Here is a 26,575-nt window from a genome sequence, read left to right on the forward strand (position 1 = left end):
TAGAAATACAGATCATCCGGTTCCCGGTTATCTCCCTTGGAGAGAGAGAACACATATTACTCGAGCTCGGATTTTACTTCGATCTACGAATATAGATATCTGTGCATTTGGACGAAACTTTACTCAGAAGAAGTATAAAGATTATATTGTCATCCAGGAAGAAAGGTTGTCTCACTTGATCTCAGGAGAGCTCGGACCTGAACATTTCACACGACACGTCGATCTCGCCTCAGCAATGGTTTGTTTGTTTGTTGTTTAACTCCGCACGCAGCAATATTCCAGCTATATGACGGCGGTCTGTAAGTAATCGAGTCTCAATCTCATTAAAATCAGATCTTAGTTCTCGCTACCGTTAAGATCTGAGGACATCCCATTGTCTTGAAAAATAATCTATTTTAGTTTGACTAATATTTTAGGACGCAAAGTGCTTAACATGTTTACAGTCTCGATATCCATTTCGATATTTGTTAAAACACACCAAACACCTCCCGTGTGGTAGGTTAGTATTTCAACCATTCGTTTTGTTCCACTTATGTCGACTATCACAGAGCAGTTGATAAAAGTGTCACATCATTTTACTTTAATAGTGTAATTTTTGGCAGCTTCCTGAGTGAGTGAGTTGGGTTTAACTGCGCTTTGAACGGTATTCCAGTTATAATACGGCGGGTCATCTTAAAGAGGCAATAATCTCTGGCTTCTTCCCGGCTGTCTAACACTGCCCGCTAGGGCTTATGATGATTTCTAGTCATGGTGATATGAGTAGTATTATAGTAAAAAATCACTTAAACTTAGGAATATTCACCCACTGCATTCAGATTCTGCTCACAAGTTTTAAATGTGATTTACTAAAAGCAGCTAAAAGGAAATCCTAAGATCCCATTCCTCTGCAAACATTTGAAACCCTAAAAACATTTGGGAATCTGAGCAACTACTCAAAGCACGCCTAAAGAATGACATCCTGTGGTTATAATGTGTTGCATTATTGGTCTCCATCTCTCTTTACATCTTTACATCTTACTGCGTAGATCGATGCTCATGATGTCACTCACGGGATTGTCTGGTCCATTAGTGCACTGCCCATGATGTCAACCACTGGTTTGTCTGGTCCAGACTCGATTATTTTCAGACCGCCGTTATATAGCTGGAATATTGCTGAGTGCGGCGTTAACAACAAACAAACAATCCACAAATCTTGCCTTAGCCCATTGAACAAAAATATACATTTCGCAGGCAAGAGAAAAATTCTGTCGACAATTGATTAGTGGTATGCAACTTGTGCGTGTTTGGAGAGTTATCCCCCTTCGACCAGACGACAGCAGTGGACATTCCAAACAAACAGCAGTACAGAAGTTACAGTCTGCACGTTTGGACAGATTAACAATGCAAAAGGCTAAGATTCTCGTTCTTGGACCATGTGAGGTACAAACTTGGTAGCTGGGGCCAAATGTAGGATGTTGTCAGTATGGCTTCAATAAATTTTCCAACTCAGCTTTGTTAATTTACGGAATTGAAGCTGTATGGTCGAGTATATCTACCGGTAGACATTATTTGTTGTATCAAGTCATTGAAAGGAATTTAGAAGCGATACACATAAGGAAGAGAATTTATGGATGTCACCTTCTTTATTATGAGGAATACAACTTATGGAGTATATACTTACGACTTTCACCTGATGAAGGAGTAAGTATACACTCCGACACGTTGTGTTCTCAATCTCATGATAAAGAAGTTGACATCCATAAATTCCCTCCTTATTATTTGTTGTGTCTCTCATATTTTAGACATATAGATAAAAATTTAATAGATTCTACGTGTTTTTGTTCTATTTGGCCGAAATACCAGACTGAAAATGATTTTTTATTTTGCGTATGGCTATAGTGACCACTTTATAGACAGATTCATTCGTCTGACAGTTTCATATATAATCTTGTCCAATTAAACCACATGAACTAGCTTAGTGTGTGAGCATGGTGAAATTGCCTCACAAGCCTTGACAGTCTGATCTCATCGCAGCTCTTGGCTATAAGGGGTACCAAGCAGAACAACTTTGTATCCAGTTTCAGTTGGTTGGTTTGTTGTTTAACGCTGTACTCAGCAATATTCCAGCTATATGACGGCGGTCTGTTAATAATCGAGTCTGGACCAGACAATCCAGTGATTAATATCATGAGCATCCATCCACGCAATTGGGATCAATGACATGCATCAACCAAGTCAGCAAGTCTGACCACCCGATCCCGTTAGTCGCCTCTTACGACAAGCATAGTCACCTTTTTACGGCAAGCATGGGTTGCTGAAGACCTATTCTACCCCGGAATCTTCACGGGTCTATCCAGTTTTCAGACTGGTTATTGACATTGTTATTTGGTTTGATGTATGAAACTAAGCATTTCTGTGTAGCATGCTACGCTATATTATCACGGTAGTTATTTCATAACGGACTACTTTTATGACACATCAATTAGGATTGATCGATGCTGATTTTCTTTACCAAATTCGGTACACAAAGTGGGCAGTTCTATATTATCGCTGGCAATTTGCCTGAGCAGAGTAAGTGTACTGGTCATAAGTGTACATGGGGCTAAGACAGTGCAGTACATAGGTATGCTGTCTCAGGGATCACATGTACACATACACAGGTTTACTAATTTCATATTTTTCAGAGTGGGAAGACTGTGTTGTCCAACTTTTTGGCCGATGCTACAGAAACATCCGGTGGCGAGTATCACCCAACACAAGGAGTCCGGTAGGCAGAACTCTAGCATCTGACTGTTTCCCATCTCTAGCTTATAACCAGATGGGCCTTCCACAGATCAACTGTTGGCTAAATGTCTTATGTGGAAAATAATGATCTGGTACTCTGAAGCACTAGTTGATTGTTTATACTGAATACTTCATATCAGATGGAAACAATTGATTCCAGACGTGTGTGAAACTTTGCATTAGAAATGTATATTGTTACCACTATATTTTTCCAGGATTCTAGAATTTGAAGGCAATGCCATTGGAGGTGGAAGTCGACCCAAACCAGTAGAAGTGGAGTTGTGGGATTGCAGTGGAGATAGAAAGTACGTTTCTCTGATGACACATCAGGCATTATTTAAACATGTATCAGAACAAGGGAAATCAAGGTTAACAAACTTCGACTCAAATTACGAGTTTGGATGAGAACACTCCATTCACCCGATTCCCCTAGACTCACACAATACTTTCACCTAATGTTGATTGAAGACAACTAGAAACCATTCTCAAATGTCATATTTTGGGATCAGATTTTGCAACTGGACACGTTATTTGATGGCGATCTAATTGATGAATACCAAATGCCAAGAGAAGCTATGAGACAAAGGGAGACTATTCTATTTCTATAATGAAGGCTAATGTGCAACTCCATTGCAAAAGCGTTTCGACCTTAGCATGCTTAGTGCAATGGGACGATGACTCTAAGGCCTTTTGATGAAACCAGTGTAAATATTTTTAAACAATACCCATAACATCCTTGTAGAGGATTTTCTTTTCTGCTTAGATAATCTTAAGAAAAGATTAGGATCCTTGACTTTTCTCATCAGAAATTATACAGAAAGTGGGGTTTCTGGACTGGCCTATAGCCTTTTTTAAATGCTGACAGATAAAATAATCTGTCTCAAGCGACCTCTTTAGAATAATCAATGGTTTGGCTGTTTTGTGTTATATATGTGTTTATTTTTCTACCATGAAAATGAGGTCTAAAATAAATTAAATAAAACTATCCATCAATTGCCTGGGCTTTAATTCATAGCCATGATATGCAATGAAATCGTTTCAGTAGATGTTTTAGTATTTCTGAAATCTTGTGTAATTTCTGTAAAGTGAAATACAACATTGCAGGTTCGAGTCCTGCTGGCCATCCATGGCGCGAGATGCCATTGGGGTCATGTTTGTCTTTAACCCTGATGAGGCCAACCACGACAAGGAACTAGACACATGGTAAGCACCAAGCAGTGTAATGTGATAATGGAGACACCCTCATATGCAGCCACCTTGTAGCAGTTGTAGCACAGTATCTTAAGTATAGGTTAAGGTATGGGAGTTACAAGTGTAGCTATGATAAATGTAAGTCAGTTAAGGTATGGGTGTTACAAGTGTAGCTCTGACAAATGTAAGTCAGTTAAGGTATGGAAGTTACAAGTGTATCTATGACAGATGTAAGTAAGTTGAAGTATGGGAGCTACAAGTGTAGCTATGACAAATGTAAGTCAGTTAAGGTATGGGAGCTACAAGTGTAGCTATGACAAATGTAAGTAAGTTAAGGTATGGGAGCTACAAGTGTAGCTATGACAAATGTAAGTCAGTTAAGGTATGGGAGCTACAAGTGTAGCTATGACAATTGTAAGTCAGTTAAGGTATTGGAGTTCCAAGTGTAGCTATGACAAATGTAAGTCAGTTAAGGTATGGGAGTTACAAGTGTAGCTATGACAAATGTAAGTCAGTTAAGGTATTGGAGTTACAAGTGTAGCTATGACAAATGTAAGTCAGTTAAGGTATTGGAGTTACAAGTGTAGCTATGACAAGTGTAAGTCAGTTAAGGTATTGGAGTTACAAGTGTAGCTATGACAAATGTAAGTCAGTTAAGGTATTGGAGTTACAAGTGTAGCTATGACAAGTGTAAGTCAGTTAAGGTATTGGAGTTACAAGTGTAGCTATGACAAATGTAAGTCAGTTAAGGTATTGGAGTTACAAGTGTAGCTAAGACAAATGTAAGTCAGTTAAGGTATTGGAGTTACAAGTGTAGCTATGACAAGTGTTAGTTAAGGTATGGAAGTTACTAGTGTAGCTATGATAAATGTAAGTCAGTTAAGGTATGGAAGATACAAGTGTAGCTATGACAAATGTAAGTCAGTTAAGGTATGTAAGTTTCAAGTGTAGCTATGACAAATGTAAGTCAGTTAAGGTATGTAAGTTTCAAGTGTTGCTATGACAAATGTAAGTCAGTTAAGGTATGGGAGTTACAAGTTTAGCTATGACCATGATGACAAATGTTAGTCAGTTAAGGTATTGGAGTTCCAAGTGTAGCTATGACAAATGTAAGTCAGTTAAGGTATGGAAGTTACCAGTGTAGCTATGACAAATGTAAGTCAGTTAAGGTATGGAAGATACCAGTGTTGCTATGACAAATGTAAGTCAGTTAAGGTATGGGAGTTACAATTGTAGCTATGACAAATGTAAGTCAGTTAAGGTATGGAAGATACCAGTGTAGCTATGACAAATGTAAGTCAGTTAAGGTATGGGTGTTACAAGTGTAGCTATGACAAATGTAAGTCAGTTAAGGTATGGAAGATACAAGTGTAGCTATGACAAATGTAAGTCAGTTAAGGTATGGGAGTTACAAGTGTAGCTATGACAAATGTAAGTCAGTTAAGGTATGGGAGCTACAAGTGTAGCTATGACAAATGTAAGTCAGTTAAGGTATGGGAGTTACAAGTGTAGCTATGACAAATGTAAGTCAGTTAAGGTATGGGTGTTAAAAGTGTAGCTATGACAAATGTAAGTCAGTTAAGGTATTGGAGTTCCAAGTGTAGCTATGACAAATGTAAGTCAGTTAAGGTATGGGTGTTACAAGTGTAGCTATGACAAATGTAAGTCAGTTAAGGTATGGAAGATACAAGTGTAGCTATGAGTTACAAGATTTGTGGAAGTAGGCCCAGTAAATATGTTGTGAGGTGTTAGATGTAGACATGTCAGGCTCATCTGTAAAAGCAAACACAAATGGGATTAGCATAGAGAAGGATTCTTCCATCTTCCCGAGGCAAGGGAGTTAACTGACTGTAAACCTCCAGTTTCCACCCTTGCCAAACTTGGCCGGAATTTCTAGGTTCAATCGGAGCGCCACCAGTGGCAGTTATGAGTTATGTCCCTTCTATGTCCCTCCTATTGACCCATCAGATTCCACCTGCATTTGCTTCAAACGAAATAGTGGCGCCCAGTGAAGATGGTCTGATCGATAATCAAGGTCTATATAGTAATACGATGGGTCTTACTTGCATCAAATCAAGTGAGCACCTTGATAAAACCCATGAAAAGAATATGTCTGTTGACGCTAAGTTGGTGGTACACATCCTTTGCAAATTCTTCAATCGACCGAAATCAGCACGACAGTTTACGATCTTGATGTTGATATCATAATGGGATTTTGATTGGACTATGCTTCGATTCCTTTGTCCATCCTAAAATATCAATCAGAAATTCAGCTTATTGTCAGTTAGCTCACTTGCCTCGGGAAGGATTCTTCAGGATGATATAAGTTTGTCTAATGTCGTCAGCATGTTTAGTGATATAACCAGTTGCTGGAGTTCTACTTGTGAAATTTCAATGTATCATTATCGTGTATGGTAAGTATTCACAAGTATATTTGTCTCTGATCCCATTTCATAATATGATGTTAGACTCTCGAAGCTCCCATACTTTAGTGTAGACTTGTGATAGACTGTGGCACTAAGATCTTACAGTGCAGTGGTGTTAGATTTGAGATGTTTTTGTTCAAGTTGTGTTTTCAGTGGCATGCATTACAAGCAGTTCACATGAAGTCATGGCTGTCGTTCTTAAATCTTCTCATTTTTGGCATGGAAGATTGTAGCCACCCAGACAATAATAATTTGACATGATCCTGTTCACTGCATCGGTCTATGTTGCAATGTGGTACACTCACCTGGAAGGTAATAAAACCTGCATATGTATTTCATATATAAAAGTAAGAATTGCTATTTTTGCACCAACCTACCTCCCATTTTAGGATGAACTACTTTTTGTCTGTGGCGGGTATCAAAGCCAGTAATAGTGTGTGCTTCGCCCACCACAAACCCTCTGCCCCAGACCGTATCAAATGTAAAGGGCGTAAGTATGGAAAGGGAAATAACTCTATCACCGTTTGTCTGCACTGTTTCCTAGCATGCAACCTAAACATGAGCTTTTTTATTTTTTGTTTTTATGTTGTCATTAATGTGTAATTTTTTGTTGTTGGGGTTTTATGACTGTTTATGTCAATGTCATGATCGTTTTCTCACTAACTAAACACAGAAAATGCAATGAGAGAATGCATCAAATTAATTAAAGATGTCCATGAAAACACAGGTTTTATCAAACAAATATCTGATTTAGAGGTTTATGATTATGTTAATCTGAACATGCTGAAATACAGGTGGACAAACATTACTTGAAATAGTTGAGTGTCTTCAAATCCAGCAATAACAAGATCTCCAGTTCTTGTGTAGCGTCTGTGTTGTAGCCGTGTCTCGTTGTCACGTCTGTATCATGTGTATCATGTGTGTTACCAACATTGGATATGGGAGCTTGTTTGTCATGTTACATTAACCTTGATTGATGTTTTTCTTCTGCCTTGATTGCAGCTGTTTCAACTTCAAGATGCTTTTCTTGTATCAGTGGAGATATGCACAATGTCTCACAGTATCCCTTGATAAGCACCAACTAACCTGCTCCCTTAATTATACACCCTGGTAACACCCTGGTCATTGTCACCGAGAAACATGCACCTACCCAACCCACTCCATCATATACACCCTGGTAACACCCTGGGAAGTGTCACCGAGAAACATGCACCTACCCAACCCACTCCATCATATACACCCTGGTAACACCCTGGGCAGTGTCACCGAGAAACATGCACCTACCCAACCCACTCCATCATATACACCCTTGTCAGTGTCACAGAGAAACATGCACCTGCCCAACCCACTCCATCATATACACCCTGGTCAGTGTCACTGAGAAACATGCACCTACCCAACCCACTCCATCATATACACCCTGGGCAGTGTCACCGAGAAACATGCACCTACCCAACCCACTCCATCATATACACCCTTGTCAGTGTCACAGAGAAACATGCACCTGCCCAACCCACTCCATCATATACACCCTGATCAGTGTCACCGAGAAACATGCACCTACCCAACCCACTCCATCATATACACCCTGGTCAATGTCACCGAGAAACATGCACCTACCCAACCCACTCCATCATATACACCCTGGTCAGTGTCACTGAGAAACATGCACCTACCCAACCCACTCCATCATATACACCCTGGGCAGTGTCACCGAGAAACATGCACCTACCCAACCCACTCCATCATATACACCCTGGTCAATGTCACCGAGAAACATGCACCTACCCATCCCACTCCATCATATACACCCTTGTCAATGTCACCGAGAAACATGCACCTACCCAACCCACTCCATCATATACACCCTGGTCAGTGTCACTGAGAAACATGTACCGACCCAACCCACTCCATCATATACACCCTGGGCAGTGTCACCGAGAAACATGCACCTACCCAACCCACTCCATCATATACACCCTGATCAGTGTCACCGAGAAACATGCACCTACCCAACCCACTCCATCATATACACCCTGGTAACACCCTGGTCAGTGTCACTGAGAAACATGCACCTGCCCAACCCACTCCATCATATACACCCTGGTCAATGTCACAGAGAAACATGCACCTACCCAACCCACTCCATCATATACACCCCGATCAATGTCACCGAGAAACATGCACCTACCCACCCCACTCCTTCATATACACCCTGATCAGTGTCACCGAGAAACATGCACCTACCCACCCCACTCCTTCATATACACCCTGATCAGTGTCACCGAGAAACATGCACCTACCCAACCCACTCCATCATATACACCTTGCCATTGTCTACCCAGAACCTGCCGAGGACATATATCTTGAAATGTGTACACCAAATATACATTATTGCCAATATTAACTCCATTTGCCCTGAAAAAATCAGCTTATTTATTCATCCACCCCAATATGATATCTCCTTGCCACCCCAGTTACTCACTGGCAAAATCCACCCCAAGACAACATTTCCATGCCTCTCCATCATTACTGATGAAACCGAGAAACATGCACCTACCCAACCCACTCCATCATATACACCCTGATCAGTGTCACCGAGAAACATGCACCTACCCAACCCACTCCATCATATACACCCTGGTAACACCCTGGTCAGTGTCACTGAGAAACATGCACCTGCCCAACCCACTCCATCATATACACCCTGGTCAATGTCACAGAGAAACATGCACCTACCCAACCCACTCCATCATATACACCCTGGTCAATGTCACCGAGAAACATGCACCTACCCAACCCACTCCATCATATACACCCTTGTCAGTGTCACCGAGAAACATGCACCTACCGAACCCACTCCATCATATACACCCTGGGCAGTGTCACCGAGAAACATGCACCTACCCAACCCACTCCATCATATACACCCTGATCAGTGTCACCGAGAAACATGCACCTACCCAACCCACTCCATCATATACACCCTGGTAACACCCTGGTCAGTGTCACTGAGAAACATGCACCTGCCCAACCCACTCCATCATATACACCCTGGTCAATGTCACAGAGAAACATGCACCTACCCAACCCACTCCATCATATACACCCCGATCAATGTCACCGAGAAACATGCACCTACCCACCCCACTCCTTCATATACACCCTGATCAGTGTCACCGAGAAACATGCACCTACCCACCCCACTCCTTCATATACACCCTGATCAGTGTCACCGAGAAACATGCACCTACCCAACCCACTCCATCATATACACCCTGCCATTGTCTACCCACAACCTGTCGAGGACATATATCTTGAAATGTGTACACCAAATATACATTATTGCCAATATTAACTCCATTTGCCCTGAAAAAAATCAGCTTATTTATTCATCCACCCCAATATGATATCTCCTTGCCACCCCAGTTACTCACTGGCAAAATCCACCCCAAGACAACATTTCCATGCCTCTCCATCTTTACTGACCGCCTCCGTGGTCTCCTGGATAGAGTGTCCGCCCGAAGAGGGGAAGGTCATGGGTTCAATCCCCGGTCGCTTAATACCAAGAGACATTCAATTATCGTACTGGTGCTCAGCATTAAGGGGCTAAAACACAGGCCTTGAGTCAGTATACTGTGTCTGAGTTGGGTATTCATGTTAAACTGCGGTATGGTATCTCAGTGGGCTAGCACTACGAAATCGGCATTCGTCCGGAGTAGTAAAAGCAGCCACGTACACACATACACACACGTGCATGCATGTTGCTATATTAGTGCAATAATCTTGAATGCAACGTTAAACTCCACATCACTCCACCAAGTCACTCACTGACAACATCCACCCCAGTATTCTATTTGTCAATAGTTCCCCAAGAAACTCCAAAGCTTAAGGTTCCAGCATCTCATCTTGCAGTGTTTGTCCTGTTAACCCCTGATGTATGTGTGACATGCACCTACTCTGTACATCCAGGTATAGCTATTTCATGGAGCAGCAAGGGTTAAGGGAGTACCAGAGCATCGTGTTCGCACACCACAAACCCCAAACTTCCGACCAGGAACGCACGCAGTTGTGTGAGTAATACACACCTCCATCACTTACCTCCCTTTGTTAGCAGTAGTTTGTCTCACCAGAGACCATAAAATACATTTTTATGGTGTCTGGTCTCACTAATATATCATAAACATTGAGAAAATCTTTTAAATACATTACATTAGTACCACAGCCTATTTCAGATTTATGAAAGATGCTTTTAAGGAATAAGATGATATGTTGCTACAATTTCATGCCAGTTTATTGGTACTTAATAGAATACTGAAATCTTTTCAATTCTATTCACAATTTAACGTTCATATTTATACATTTTGCCTTTGATATCACTACAAGCTGAGTCATGTCTCATGGTGTACTTGTTGAAGACTGTGGCGCAATTTAATATACTTCAATAAGAGATTGTTTTTATTTCTATATTTCTATGTAGTGTTGTAATGTGGGTCTGTTTAGCCATAAGTAAATGTGCTTTGGTAATGAAACATTTATGTCACACTGTTGTTTGTGTAAGTTGTAAGATTCCTGTCATCTTAGCATTCCAACAATAGCAAGCCTCAACCAGTGAGCTTACTTAGTACTCCAACTTCTAAATGCCTATCAAAGAAACTCAAGTAGTGAAGTCAATTTAAGGCTAAGGGTGTTCGAGGGTGTGCTAAGGTTGCCAAATGATATGTTTTTTTAACACCTGTATCCTGGATCCATGCATGACTTACATCATGACATGACGTCTTAACGTGAGGTATAAGCATGCAGTGGTACAGTTCCGAGACATGTACTTTGGCCACAGAATAGGGTGATTACAAACCAAGAACCCTGGTGAAGATCCGGGTTAGGGTTGATCTTCAACAACCCATGCTTATCGTAAGAGGTTATGGATCACTGACTGGGTTGATGCATGTCATCGTATCTCTATTGTGTGGATGTTGCTCACGATGTCAATCACTGTCTGGTCAAGAATCAATTATTTACATCATATAGCGGGAATATTGCTGATTGCTAGGTTAAACAACTAACAAACAAAATACCTCAGATTCAGTTGCGCTAGGTAAAAGTGTAAATATCTATAAAGCATGCTAAGATTGTTTATTTATGGAAAATGACACTGTCTTGAAAAATGTCTCGTTTATGTAATTTCTGTTTTGCTCCTGTAAATATGCTGTAAGAGATTACCAACTGAACTGGTAAATGCATTAATCATGTTAATCAGGACTTTTTCTCTACCTTTAATCAAAAATAAAGAGAATTTATGGATGTCAACTTCTTCATTACCGGTATTTCCTCATAATAAAGAAGTTGACATCTATAAATTCTCTACCTTATGTGTATCACTTCTAGATGCCTTTCAAAGACTTGATACCTTTAAACATTTCAAAAATGTGTAAGAAAATATTCTAAATAACATTTATGAAAATAAATTTTAAAAATTAGTTTGGGGAATGTAGCTTTTGACTATTATTGTTTGTTCTTGATATAATCACTGAGGTATTATTTGATCAAATTATGTATACCAGGTATTTGTTGCCATGGCGTTTCTCCTATATCCAGGCATAAAACACTCCATGACCCACTAAACACTTTTTGAAAATAATGTTAAAATTGACTGATGATGGTTTTGCTGTTACAATATCTCATTGGACTGCACATGTTGTATGTAGTTACTATGGTTACTGTTGCTAAGCAGATGATGCCATGTGTAAGTCTCTACTCCTGCTTCCAGGCAGCTAGGCATGGCATCAAGTACCCACAATTGTCAACAAATAAAGATTTACTGGCACAGCACCACAGTCATAAACACCCGTGGAGATACCGGCTTAGAATCGGTCCCTAGCAATAGATCGGTGGTCAGGCTTGTTGACTTGGTTGATGGCATGTCAACATACCCCGACGACATGGATCATTGTTAACACAATATCAATCACTGTATTGTCAGGTCCAGACTCTATTATTTACAGGCAATCGTCATATAGCTGGAATATTGCTTGCATCTTTGAACAACAAACAAACACGCCACTGTAACAAACAGTTAAACGTCATCGACTAAGCTGTCAAAAGAATCCAAAACAGGAAAGGCCATTCATTGGGGTTGTTCGTCATTAGTCTTCTAATCAAGGGATGTTATGAAATGATAACATCATAACACAATAACTATGACTATCTACAGGGCACAGGGCCCATTAAGATCTGGGGTAGAATAGGTCTTAAGCAACCCATGCTTGCCGTAAAAGGCGACTATGCTTGTCGTAAAAGGCGACTAACAAGATGGGGTGGTCAGGCTCACTGACTTAGTTGATGCATGTCATCAATCCCAATTGCGTGGATAAATGCTCATGTTGTCAATCACTGGATTGTCTGGTCCAGACTCTTATTTACAGACCACCGTCATATAGCTGGAATATTGCTGAGTGAGGCATTAAACAACAAACAAACAAACAAAACAGGGCACAAATCTAGTTGGAAGTTGCTATCACTCATTAACCATGTTAACCACTTCAAATTGGCTTCAAATCATAAAGTATTTTAAAGATCCACGTATCAATATCTTACTTAATCATGTAACTCCAAATACCTAAGCCTTTTTTTCATCAAAATGAACATTGATTAAGAATTCAAGACTTTTGGAAAACAAGTTTGCTGCCTCAGGTAAACCCCACCTTTTCATATTACCTAAGCTGTGAAGAACACGATAAATGTGGATGAGTTGCAACTATAGGAGTACAGGACTTGTAGTGGAGACAAACTGAAGTTACAGTTACAGCCATGTTGTGTTGTTCATTGATTGAAATAAAGTCTTAAAGTGTTCTCCTTTATTTTAGGATCTATTTGATTTGGTTCATTGTCCTAGCCCACTGGGAGAAACTAATGTGCAAACAGTATGAATCTGCAAAGGAAATTGACCCATTCAGCCATTATAATTTTTTTCATAACCTGAATAATAATCAATCACTTATGGTTCTCTTATTATGCAATCAACGAGGTTGTTTGCAAAATTAATTTAATGAAACTGAAATTTGTTGAGGTTGTTTGCAAAATTAATTTAATGAAACTGAAATTTGCAACCAGTTACGCTCATTGTAATCATTGGTAATATGCTGTATTTACAGAAATATAAAAAAAGATTCCTGTACAATAACTAACATGATTAATTCTTATTATCTGCTTGTCAGTGATTAGAAAAGGAAGTAAAAGGTTGAGAATAGTGAAATATGACTCTCTACATCTTGTGTACTGTGTAGTACTTTCTGAAATGCTATCTCATTGAAATGGCATCTTAGTTCTTGCTACTGCTTCACCAAGCCCTTGTTCAGCAGTAGCAAGAACTACCGGTAAGACCTGGGCCCACTTGCACAAAGCAATCTTAGCGCTACGACTATTGTAAGCATGGGAGTTAGGATCAAGATCACTTTGTGCAAGTGGGCCCTGATTTTAATAAGGAAGAGTGAAGTGGCAAAAGGGAGACAACTCAGTAATATGTGGGGCATTTGTAGAATGTAGTAATTTCAGTTATTCCATATTTTCACGACCGGTTCAAAGGTAAGTATTAACAAAGACGTTATAATTCCTATTTCATGGGATTTGCAGATTTTGTTTGATCATTTGAATTATTGAGAATTGTCAGGTATATATTGTATCATCTACAAGTGGTCAAAGACATAAACAAGGGGGACAGGGGGTGCCTAGAAACCTATGATTGTGGGTTCGAATCCCAGTTCGCCCCGATTATGTTTCTAGGTTTGTCAGCACCATACCCGTGCTTGTGGGTTTCAACAAAGTGGTAAACGTCTGAGACCTGCATCACTTTGGGCTTTCCTCCCACATTAAGCTGACATGCCAGGAAATAACTGGAATACTGTTCAATGCGGCGTTAAACCCAACTCACTCACTCATAGACGTGAAAGGTTGATGAATCAATCTATTTGGCAAACACTCTCTTAACGAATGTCAGTGTTTGGAGTCATGTGGCAGGAAGCTTGTCCACGAAAAAAGTTTGTTGTGTGAACTTTATGTTAAAATCTTTGATGGGCATTTAGAAGTTGGAAGAACAAGAAGGTATGAGAGCTCTGTATGGGTAGATCATCCTATTGGTTTGTGAGGTAGTGCAGGGCTGCTTCTTGCACCTTGTCAGGTCTCCGTGTCTTCATGTTTGTACCCCTAAAATGAGGGAACCAGTGAAGATCCGGGGTAGAATAGGTCTTCACCAACCCTTACTTGCCGTAAGAGGCGATTATGCTGGTCGTAAGAGGCGACTAACAGGATCGTGTGGTCACACGCACTGACTTGGTTGAAGCTTTTCATCTTACCCCAATTGTGTGGATCGATACTAATGATATCAATCACTGGATTGTCTGGTCTAGACATGATTATTTACAGGCAGCTGTCACATAGCTTGAATATTGCTGAGTGCAGCCCAAAACAACAACACACACACATGTGAGTGAGTGAGTGAGTTTGGTTTTACGCCACTTTTAGCAATATTCCAGCAATATCATGGCGGGGGACACCAGAAATGGGCTTCACACATTGTACCCATGTCGGGAATCGAACCCGGGTCTTCGGTGTGGCGAGTGAATGCTTTAACCACTGTGCTACCCGACCGCCCACATACACATGCACTCACAAACACACTAATGTTTTATGCATCTTATCAAAATTAAAGTTATTTAAAACAATATGCTGTTCCAAATAGTTACCAGGTATTTAGTGAGTGAATGTCAGCATGTTAAGCATGATTGTTATTTCCTTGACAGCGGCTAGTTTTAGCAAAATAAAGACGGTTCACACCAACATTGAGGAGGACGCTGAAGGTGTTCGCCAAGAATTCTACAAGTTCCTTGGGACGCTGGTCACAGCCATGACAGACAAACAGGAAGAAGAGGAGCTCAACATCATGAACAGCCGGTAGTAACATCATGAACAGCTGACAGCAACATCATGAACAGCTGACAGCAACGTCATGAACAGCTGACAGCAACATCATGAACAGCTGATATAGTAACATGAACAATTTGAATGTAATCCATGCATGGATTATTGAACATCATGAACAACTAATGATAACATCATGACAAATGACTGCAAAATCAAGAACAGCAACATCACGAACAGCTGATATAGTAACATGAACAATTTGAATGTAATCCATGCATGGATTATTGAACATCATGAACAACTAATGATAACATCATGACAAATGACTGCAACATCAAGAACAGCAACATCACGAACAGCTGATATAGTAACATGAACAGTTTGAATGTAATTGAACATCATGAACAACTGACTGTAACATCATGAATTGATCCATGCATTGGTTATCATGAACTGTTACAACTGAGTTTGAACTGAGATCTATATTTACATTTAGAACTGTTGAACATACCATTTCAAATATATTACATTTGTACAGTTGAAATAAACATTAGCACAATTACAGTTGTAACGGCAGTCATGTCCAAAAACGTGACAGATGCTTGAATTACGACATGGAATTATTGGTGGGAAATTGTCCTTTATCTCTCCCAGGGAGTCAGTATTCTGTGACTGCACCATTGAGTTTGTGTTTTATATCAGTTTATGGCCCCTTTGTGTAATGGTTATTATGTACAGGTTGGTTACACAACGTTCACTTAACAAGGCCTGACATTGTTTATGTGACACATGGAAACAAAATATGGCAAAGTATTGCTTGAGATCTGAAGAACCAGACCTGTCTGTAGTGGATTAACCTCATAACCTACACATGTTCCTTTAGGATGCTGAGAGCTACAACCGATCTTCATGTTGCCAGCCAGGAGATTCAATAGGGTATTGCTTTATGAAAATGGCCTCTACTGCAGTCACTTGTTTGTATAATAATATGGAGCCAATAACAAGTCTTGCTGTTGAAGAGCTAGCCTTACATCAGGCTCCTTTTATTCATTTGTACATCAAACAAATGCCACCGATGCATTAGGCCTAATTTTCTTTGATTGGTTTACAGATTTTTTTTTAAATCATTTCGGTGGGAAAAAAGTCCAAAAACACATTTTGAGATGACAAGGTAAGGTACTCAGACGTGGCTAATGATACTGCCAACACTGCCTTGTCACATAAAGCATTGCTGAAGCCATTCCGAAAAGTAGTGAATTTTGATGGCACAGTCGTTAGTTTGGGCCTTGCAAGATTGGAGAAATACATTTTGTTTCTGTAGTTTTTCCATCATTTTCTCAGTATTTGGGTCGGAGGATCTATAAACCCAATTTAAAAAAAGGACTTAGCAAGTATGAAATGTATGAAGATTTATGCATGTGACAAAGCTCTTTCAAAGACCACATGCACATTGGAATGTTCCTGTAAGGGATGTCTGCCCACTTAATTGATTCTTAATTAGCCCCCATGGATAGTTTGCACAAGAGTCAAATTAAAACATCAACTTAAATACTAGAGTCATTTATGGGGACTAATAAGGCAACTTGCCAACTCCCTCTGTTAAAGGGACAAAACCATTACTAAATTTCAAACATTCTGGTTTCTTCATTGGTAACCTCTGCCTTTCAAGGAATGATTGTGTTGATTTTGGACCGTTGCAAATATTTACATGTTTGACCGAGGGGTCTGTCAGATGTAAAGGCTATTTCTTCACAACAGCCGCGAATAGCTGGAATATTTCTGATGCGGCTTTAAGCTACATGTACTCACTCACTCACTAATTCTTCAAGTGAAATGACAATGATCTCTGATATTTAGCAGTTTGTCGGAGAAGAACACATAATGAGAATTCTACCTTTACGGGGTTTGATAGGACCATTAAGTATCCAGAGTGTGTTGGTTGTTTATGTCGTTCCCAACAGCATGTTTATCTGGGTTCCGTTCCACAGACGATCTTAGCGCTAAGACGATTTTACGATTTTATATAAACTTTAGACAATCGTAGCGCTAAGATCGGAGTCCAGGGTGCCGTTGTAAAAAGCGATCTTACGTGACTCCCATACCTTAACATAGACTTACGACAGTCGTAGTGCTAAGGTTATTTTGTACAACGGCGCCCAGGGCCGCGTTCCACAAAGCGATCGTAGCGCTAAGATGATCGTAACTCCATTACTTTAACATAGACTTACGACAGACTTAGCACCAAAATCGCTTTGTGGAACGGCGCCCAGCTAATTATGAACCTTACATCACCAGCTAGCATCTCGTTAAACCCCATTTCACCTCATCACCACACCAGAGTACTGTTTTATGAGATACAGTTTTCAGACAGCATGGGTTCCACGATACCGCAGTGCAAACGGCTTCGTTTCCAGCCTCTGTTTAATTCTCTATTTCTGCTTTGAATAAACCCTGTTGACCTTTGTTGATGTGATAAAGATGGGATGTTGATAGCGATTATGTTACAAAACGTGGTGTGTTGGGGATTTCTTCAGTCATTAATGGACATATCGGACTGCTCACATTAAAACTATTGCAGAACAATCGTTTGTTTTAATTATCGGAAACGGTATAAATCCTGTATGTATGATTAAATCCCTGGCGTTTCATTTCCTGTTGACACAATTATGTTGTAAATGCCTATCAACAACTCGTAAACAACGATGCTTCACACAGCAGTGAGCACTCGGGATTCGGAGTTAAATGATACTGGCCGTTTCACCAACAATTATTGTAGCCATCAAGCTTTTGTCAACTTCTATTACATTTAATCGTGTCCATAAAACATGTGTATGACGAGTTTGATATTGAAACCTGGGGTGATATTCACCGTAGTTTATCATTATCTTGGTGATAATATGTTTATTTGACACATTGTTTTTTGGCGATGGTCAGTCTTGACGTCATCGCCAGACGAGGCACCACCAATCAAATATTGTTTGCGTGAAAAGATAACCATGTTACCACATCCACCTCAGTGGGTGGTACCATTTTCATATTCCATTACAATAAGCGAGGACGTAATAGCACTGCCTGGTGTTTTGTGTATTTCATGTTATATAGCCCTAAATGTTCACATTCACATTCCGTCCGGACATATTTGGGAATAAATGTTTTCCAATGTTAATGATACCTTCTCTTCTTCGTTACGTTTTTGTTTGTTGTTTAACGCCCCCTCGGCCATATACCCGTGAAGATTCCGGGGTAGAATAGGTCTTCAGCAACCCATGCTTGCCGTAAAAGGTGACTATGCTTGTCGTAAAAGGCGACTAACGGGATGAGGTGGTCAGGCTCGCTGACTTGGTTGATGAATGTCATCGATCCCAATTGCATGGATCGATGCTCATGATATGAATCACTGGATTGTCTGGTCCAGACTCGATTATTTACAGACCGCCGTCATATAGCTGGAATATTGCTGAGTGCGGCGTTAAACAACCAACCAACCTTCCTAATGGGTTTGACGTGTGGAATTGTGATTAAATGTCTAAGCCAACCAGGCCACTCTCTTTGTGACTTGCACCGCCTCCGTGGTCTAGTGGTAGAGCGTCCACCCGGAGAGCGGAAGGTCCGGGGTTCGATCCCCGGCCGCGTCATACCAAAAGACGTTAAACGATGGTACTTGTTGTTACCCTCTCTGGCGCTCGGCATTAAGGGTCTAAAACAAGGACCGGTTGGCTCGGAGTCAGTATACTGTGTCTGAGTGGGGTGTTCATGTTAAACTGCGGCATGGTACCTCAGTGTGCTAGCACTATAAATCGGCATCAGTCCAGACTAGTACAAGTAGCCACACACACACACACACATACACACATACGTGCATGCACGTCGCTATATAAGTGCAATAGTCTTTAAAAAAACGCGACGTTAACCCCCATTTCACCTCACATCTTTGTGACTTGCAAACGTTGACATCAAATATTTGATCCAGAATAAAATGCCTGCTGCCGATTGTGTAGTCAAATGGTTAAAGTTTTCGTTTGCGGATCCTGCATTTTTTAAAGGGAGGGGTTCAAAATATCAAAATCGTCACTCAGTGGGGAGGGGAAAAAATGTCTACAACATACCACATTTGCTTTTCAAGGATCCCCTTGTCACTCTGATATTACGTTGGACATGGTACGATACAAATCGGCTGGTGGTTGTCAAATAAACTATATATAACTTCTAATATGTTTTCAAATTGTGTTTGCTGCATTTAAATTTCATTATATACAGAGCGGAAATACTGTTAAAAATGGCGTTAATCACTCACTCTCTGAACCCTCCCCCCCTTTCCCTTCGAGTGGTAGGGCTCGTAGACTTGATTGATGCTCATCGTGTATCTCAGTTGCGTACAGGACCGCCTCCGTGGTCTAGTGGTAGAGCTCCGCCAGGAGAGCTGAAGGTCCGGGATTCGATCCTCGGCCGTGTCATACCAAAAGACGTTTAAATATGGTACTTGTTGTTAGCCTGGCGCCCGGCATTAAGGGGCTGAAACAAGGACTGTTCGGCTCGGAGTCAGAAAACTGTCTGAGTGGGGTGTTTATAAGATCCGGGTTAGAATAGCAGTCTCCAGCAACCCATGCTTGCCACAATAGGCGACTATGCTCGGGATCGGGTGGTCTGGCTCGCTGACTTGGTTGATGCATGTCATGGTATCCCAATTGCGTGGATCGATGTTCATGACATCAATGACTGTTTGTCTGGTCCAGACTCGATTATTTAAAGGACCGCCGTCATATAGCTGGAATATTACTGAGTACGGCATTAAAGAACACACAAATGTTCATGTTATACTGCGGCATGGTATCTCAGCGGGCTAGGACTACCAAATCGGCATTAGTCCGGACAAGTACAAGCGGACACACACACACACACACACACACACACACACACACACGTATTAGTGCAATAATCTTAATCTTGGACGCGACGTTGAGCTCAATTTCCAGGTTGCGTAGGTCGATTCCCATGTCACTGGATTCGATTATTTACAGACCTCCGTCATGTAGCTGGGATATTGGCTGAGTGAGGCGTTAAACAACACTCACTCACTTCATAGTTCCCGGGTTCCCCTGATTATGATCCTTGGTCTTTAAATGCCGAGCACGAGTCAGCAGTGTACAGGTACGTGTATGTCATGGCGGGATGATCCGGGTTACCAGGGAAACGAGTGACTGAAGGCATGCACTGCAACTCACCTGATCCCCATTTTAGTCGACTCTTACAACAAACAGCATGGAATGATGGGGACCTATTCTGTTTGACCGTGCTCCACGTGCTTTATGCGCTATTTGATCGTTGAAGCCAGCGCATTCACAATACAATAGATGCATGATCTTAACATTTGCCTTGCAGAAAGTAGGTCAGTAGGTTACTGTTAATTTGTTACAGATAACCCTAAGTTGAAAAAAATAATGACGTCATGGCTGTATTTTAATGTTACGTTGATTGAATCGTGTTTGTATTTTCTCTAACAGAATGGAAAATATTAATTGTGTTTTTGTTTTGTATTTCGTGATGTCTTCCGACTCTGCATTTTGTGTGTTCAAGGAAGGACAGTTATTTGTGGATGGGGTTAAGCTAGGTTATTGGGCTAAAGCTGTCTCTTATTATTGAAATCCCGAGGGTATTCCAGGTACGAAGAAGGCGACTTAGTGGATCGGGTGGTCAGGTTCGGTGACTTGGTTGTTGTGTCGTTGGTCACAATATTATGTCTGGATTGTCTGAATTACAGGCCGCTGTCATATAACTTGAATATTGCTGAGTGCGGAACGCACGCACGCACGCATACATTGAAAGTACCCAAGTTGAGAAATACCAAAACAGACTAGACTTGAGTTGATACACAGAGCCCAAAAGTCAGACGTCTCCTTAAGGTCAAAGGGTTGCCCAGGAACCAATGATCGTGGGTTCGAATCCCTGTTCGCCCCTATTATGTTTCTAGGTTTGTCAGCACCATACCCGATTCACCAAAGTGGTAAACGTCTAAGACTTGCGTCACTTCAGGTCCCCCTTCTGGCGTGTCAGCTCAATGTGGGAGGAAAGCTAGACATGATGCATGTCTCAGATGTTTACCACTTTACCGCGAGCATGGGTTTGGTGCTGACAAACCAAGAAAAATAATCAGGGCGAACCCACGATCACAGGTGTCTGGTGTGACCAAGGGACGCAAGTCTGCACATATAATTGCGGCGTCTTTTATAGACAACAGGACATCCCGTTCCCCTTTCGACGCAATAGAAATTGGTTAGATGTTTGATGACAGTGTGAAGATCAATCCCGCATCTGTACACAATCCCCCTGTTAGTACCTGTTCATTGACGGTCGCTGATCCCAGTGTTTCTTACACAAAAACAGACACCTCCAGTTGTTTTAGTCGCCTTCACACGGTTGTTTTATTGCTAAGCATAGATTAAAGCCACATCAACTCACTCAATGGAATAAACCTGTTGCAGTGTCCGAGTCTTCATGAGGCCATATTAGGCATTAATTTGACAGCACGTCCCGACGATCCATCTTCGTCATGCTTATCATTTTGGAATGGCCCTGTGACGTACTACGAGTGTTGTTGGAGTTACTTGACGAAGAACGCGACTTCCTCAACGGCATCCGGCAAAACATCTGCAGGAATATATCCCTGAACTTCTTCCCGACGGCACAATAGAGGACGAAATTTGAGGCGGAGTTTACGATCACCATGGTGTCCGCGAGGGCAAGGAAGTTGTTGCAGAAGACGGAACACTCGCTGTATTGGTTGAGGCCGCGAATCATTATGATGGACGTGACGGAAAACAACTCGCAGAAGAAGAACAAAGTGGTCACAGCCAACACCATGGCAGTGAGACGCTGTCCTTTCCGCGCCCTAGCACCAACTCGGCTGACCTCGAAGCTCTTGCTCTTCTTTAGAGCCCTTATAAGCAAGACGTTGAGGACAACAAGGATTGAGAATGGGACAAAAAACTCAAGTGTGAAATTTATCCATACCATAAACACTTCATTAAAGAAAAACCCATTTCCAAAGTCGGTTCTGTTGAAGATGAGTTTTGTGGAATTGGTATCGGCCTGGTATTGTTCATAAGACGTGTAAGCCAGATACTTGGGTGTGTGATACACGACGCTCCATACCAAGATAACCGCACTAGCTTTCCATGCAGCCGATCTGCTGCACAACCGCGACGCCAGGAACGGCTTGACGACGGCGATGTAGCGTTCTACAGTGATGAGGACGGTCATGTACGTTGTTCCTGTCTGGGCGATGAACGGGACGTGGAAAAAGATGACGTAACCTGGTGTCAGCCAGTCGATGTACGAGGCCGAGATTACCTTGCCGCTAGCCAGAGTGGCGAGTGTCTCCAGGACCAACTCCGACCCTAGCAACAGGGAGTCGCACACGGCCAGCAGGATCAGCAACAGTGGAGCAGACGACTTTTGTTTGTATCGAGACAGGACTACAATTGACATTGCATTTGCTACAAGACCAAATAAGGCAATCGTCGTTCCGCCAATGCCGTTTATCGCAACTCTGCCTGTCCAGATTTCGTCTCGTATTATCGTTTTGCCCAAATCTGTGTCATTCTCTTCTGTTTGGGGCGATATGTCGAGGATACGTCCTGTCACGTTTCCGAGCATGTCCGATAAAAACGAGCGCATGCTCCAGCTCTCTCCATACATTCCGTCGTTTACAGGCGTCACATTCGTCCACGTCGGACCAGAAGCAGGTCGTAAACGATGAAGCTGTTGGCGCGTTGAAGTCACGCGTCTGTACTGGCGCAATATTCAGATGGTCCGACACTATGACGTCACTTCCTGAATCTGCAACACATTGGAACCAATAAGTAATCTTGGAGGTTGGTATGTTTAGCCTCAGAATGACCCTACGTCTTAGTGTGCATGTGCTTACACAAAAATACCCCACAACAGACCGTCAGGAAAGCGGTAAGGTAGAGACGTGTGGTTAAAGCGTTCACTCGCGTCGATATGAATGCAATGTTTGAAGCCCATTTCTAGTGTCCCCTAGCCGTGTTATTACTGGAATTTTGCTAATCCGGCGTAAACAATGTACTCACTCGTCACAAGTCATGAGTGAGTTCGTTGGGTTTAACGCCGCTTTTAACAGTATTCCACTTATATCGCGGCGTGTCAGCTTAATGTGGGGAAACATAATCGGGGCGAACCGGGATTCGAACCCACAGTCACAGGTTTTTGGCGTGCCCAAGGGACGCAACTCTGCACAGCGAATCGCGGCGCCTTAGAAGTCATGCCCCCTCACAACAAGTCATGACGTGTAAAAGATACAGTGTCAGCATGTGCAAGTCACATATATCACTTATATCAGGGTTAATACGGCAATCAAACCTATATCCAGCTGAACCAGTTTATGTTGTTTGACTAATGCCGGTTTTATAGTGCTAGCCCATTGCGGCAGTTTGTGTGAGTGAGTGAGAGTGAGTACGGTTTTACGCCACTTTTTGCAATATTCCAGCAATATCATGGCGGGGGACACCAGAAATGGGCTTCACACATTGTACCCGTGTGGGGAATTGAACCTAGGTCTTCGACCTTACGAGCAAACGCTTTAACCACTAGGCTACCCCACCGAGATCATTGAGATCATTCGACAGTGTAACATGGATAGCCCACTGATGCTGAGCGACTGGTAGAGTAACAATAGGTACCATCTTTTAACGTCTTTGGGTGTGACGCGAACGGGGATCGAACAACTGATCTTCCGTTCTCCAGGCAGATACTCTATCCACTAGACCACGGAGACGGTCCAGTTAAGTGAGTGAGTGAGTGAGATTTTAGCATTTTTCCAGTCATATCATGACGTCATGACGGTCTGACACTATTAATGGATAGCACACGTGCCAAGGTTAAGAGGATGGAGGGACAGACCAATTTTCAGACATACGGAGAATATCAAAATGTCGAACGGACGGCCCCTGAAAGTTAAAAGTAGCATTTAGTTAATCAGACATCTGGATCCTGCTGACACGGACCATATTGCTGCGTGTTTGCATATGGGATTCAAGGTCAAAGAACAGGTGAAAGTGATGAGCTATCGTTACGAAATAGTCTTTGTTTCCTGCTCAGAAACCAGAAATAAACATAATATTGTACGATTTATCATTTGTCAATCGTTAAACGATTTAGTTAAGCGGTTTGTGGGACTTTGATTCACCCTTCAACATCGCAATAGGAAGGGAACCACTGTCCATATCTGCAATTCCAAAAGAGGACCCACTTCAAAATATTGGCTCCCACAAGCGAGTAAAAGCCTTATCGCTAAATAAACATGGTCGCGGAAGGAGATGAGATTTTGTGCTGATGAAGCGGTAAATAACTGTATTGTGAGTGTAATGAGCCCTAATATCTGTAATTGATTTGGTCGGTGTCATTGTATATAAGGGTACACTACATCAATCGTTGTCTCAACGTTTACGTGGAATTCGGCTAAGGTGTGCCCACAGACGTTGACCCGTTCTCACACCTGGGCCCACTTGCACAAAGCGATCTTAGCACTAAGATGATCGTAACTCCCATACTTTAACATAGGCTTACAATAGTCGTAGCGCTAAGATCGCTTTGTGCAAGTGGGCCCAGAGCCTCATTCCAACGTCCATTAAAAGACGATCTTAACTTAACGATCTTAACGATAGTCGCAGCGTTAGATCACTGTGTACATGTGGAACGGTACCCAAAACGAATATAGGATTCGAACTCACGAACATAGGATCGCGGTATGCCTTAGGGACGCAACTCTGCACAGCGAATTGGGTCACCTTTGACTTTTTAGCAGTGAGTGAGTATGGTTTTACACCGCTTTTAGCAACATTCAAGCAATATCACTACCGGGACATCAGATATTGCCTTCTCACATTGTACCCATGTGGGGAATCGAAGCCGAGTCTTTGGCGTGACGAGCGAATGCTCTTACCACGAGGCTACCCCACAGCTCCGATATTTTCATCAAATGATGAAAAATGTTTAGGATTCCAGGGACTAAGGTCTCTCTGTAAGGCAAGATGATGAAACGGTACCTACCGCAGCTCTGCTGTATCCGTCGTGGCACGTAGTGTCTCCCTGGAGTGTGATGGTGGACAGAGATCGCGCTCAGCTTATATCACCAGATCGGCTTCACGAATACCGCAGACTCTGATTTACAGATGGCATTGACAGCCCATCATATTGTAATCGAGGCCACTTATCCGTCGTGTCAGCCAATCAAATGGGCATATGTCTCGCAATAAAAGCCTGTTGCTAATGTTTGCTCAAGTTCTTGAAGTCGTCTGCTGCCGAGCAAATGGAAGAGAGCAAACGATTGGATCCGGCACGTGCAGCGCACGTGAAATAGTGCTCTGTGTTTGTCTTGGCCTGTTATAGTTCCAACGATGACAGTCAGTGTATTTTGTAAATAATCAGGTGTCGTTGATTGAGTTCTTTGGCTCTCGCTAATAGCCTTATGAGTAACGACTTTTAGATAAACTTGCTTAACAGAAGACGCGCGGTTAAAGAGGTAGCCGGTCCTAGACGTAACGTTAATATACTGAGGAGCAAAAGAAACTATGCCTCTTTGTTGATTCTATCCTTTGTTTGATTTTCTGTTAAAAATAACTTAAGTTAGCGATATGATATTCAGAAATGCGCATGCTTAGAATTAATGCATGAGCTTAATATGTGCATTGCAGAATGCAGGTCAGTAAACTGACAACTCGTTACAGATAATCTAAGTTGAGGTGAGGTGAAATTGGGTTTAACGTCGCGTCCAAGATTATTGCACTTATATAGCGACGTGCATGCACGTGTGTGTGTGGCTGCTTGTACTAGTCCGGACTGATGCCGATTTATAGTGCTAGCTCACTGAGATACCATGCCGCAGTTTAACATGAATACCCCACTCAGACACAGTATACTGACTCCGAGCCGACCAGTTTTAGCCCATAATGCCGAGCGCCAGACAGGGTAACAACAAGTACCATCTTTTAACGTCTTTTGGTATGACGCGGCCGGACCTTCCGCTCTCCGGGAGGACGCTCTACCACTAGACCACGGAGGCGGTCTAATCTAAGTTGAAACAATCGTGACGTCGTGGTTGTTTTACAATGTCAGATCTAATTGTTTATGTATTTTCTCTAATAGAATGGAAAGTATTAATGTTGTTTTTGTTTGTATTTCGTGATGTCTTTCGACTCTGCATAGAGTGTGTTTCAGGAAGGGCAGCAAATTGTGGATCGGTTTAAGCAAGGCTTTGGGGC

General features: G+C 41.8%; 2 protein-coding genes across 2 annotated transcripts; one reads left to right on the plus strand and one right to left on the minus strand.

Moving 5' to 3' along the window:
* The first annotated feature begins 1,295 nt into the window (after positions 1–1,295).
* On the plus strand, positions 1,296–18,462 carry LOC124151007 (intraflagellar transport protein 22 homolog). Its single transcript, XM_046523233.2, has 6 exons — positions 1,296–1,419; positions 2,664–2,746; positions 2,979–3,068; positions 3,868–3,966; positions 10,353–10,453; positions 15,176–18,462. Exons 1-6 carry the CDS (start codon positions 1,381–1,383, stop codon positions 15,328–15,330), a joined length of 567 nt encoding a protein of 188 aa, XP_046379189.2. The 5' UTR covers positions 1,296–1,380; the 3' UTR covers positions 15,331–18,462.
* A 3,225-nt stretch (positions 18,463–21,687) lies between these two features.
* On the minus strand, positions 21,688–25,720 carry LOC124150977 (FMRFamide receptor-like). The gene is made up of 2 exons (XM_046523189.2): positions 25,365–25,720; positions 21,688–23,132 (listed from the first exon to the last, which is right to left on the minus strand). The coding sequence occupies exon 2, from the start codon at positions 22,989–22,991 to the stop codon at positions 21,807–21,809; it is 1,185 nt and encodes a 394-aa protein (XP_046379145.1). The 5' UTR covers positions 22,992–23,132; positions 25,365–25,720; the 3' UTR covers positions 21,688–21,806.
* Between the last annotated feature and the right edge of the window lie 855 nt (positions 25,721–26,575).

Source organism: Haliotis rufescens, unplaced genomic scaffold (genome assembly GCF_023055435.1).
Source record: "Haliotis rufescens isolate VD_foot unplaced genomic scaffold, xgHalRufe1.0.p SCAF_15, whole genome shotgun sequence".
NCBI lineage: Eukaryota > Metazoa > Mollusca > Gastropoda > Lepetellida > Haliotidae > Haliotis > Haliotis rufescens.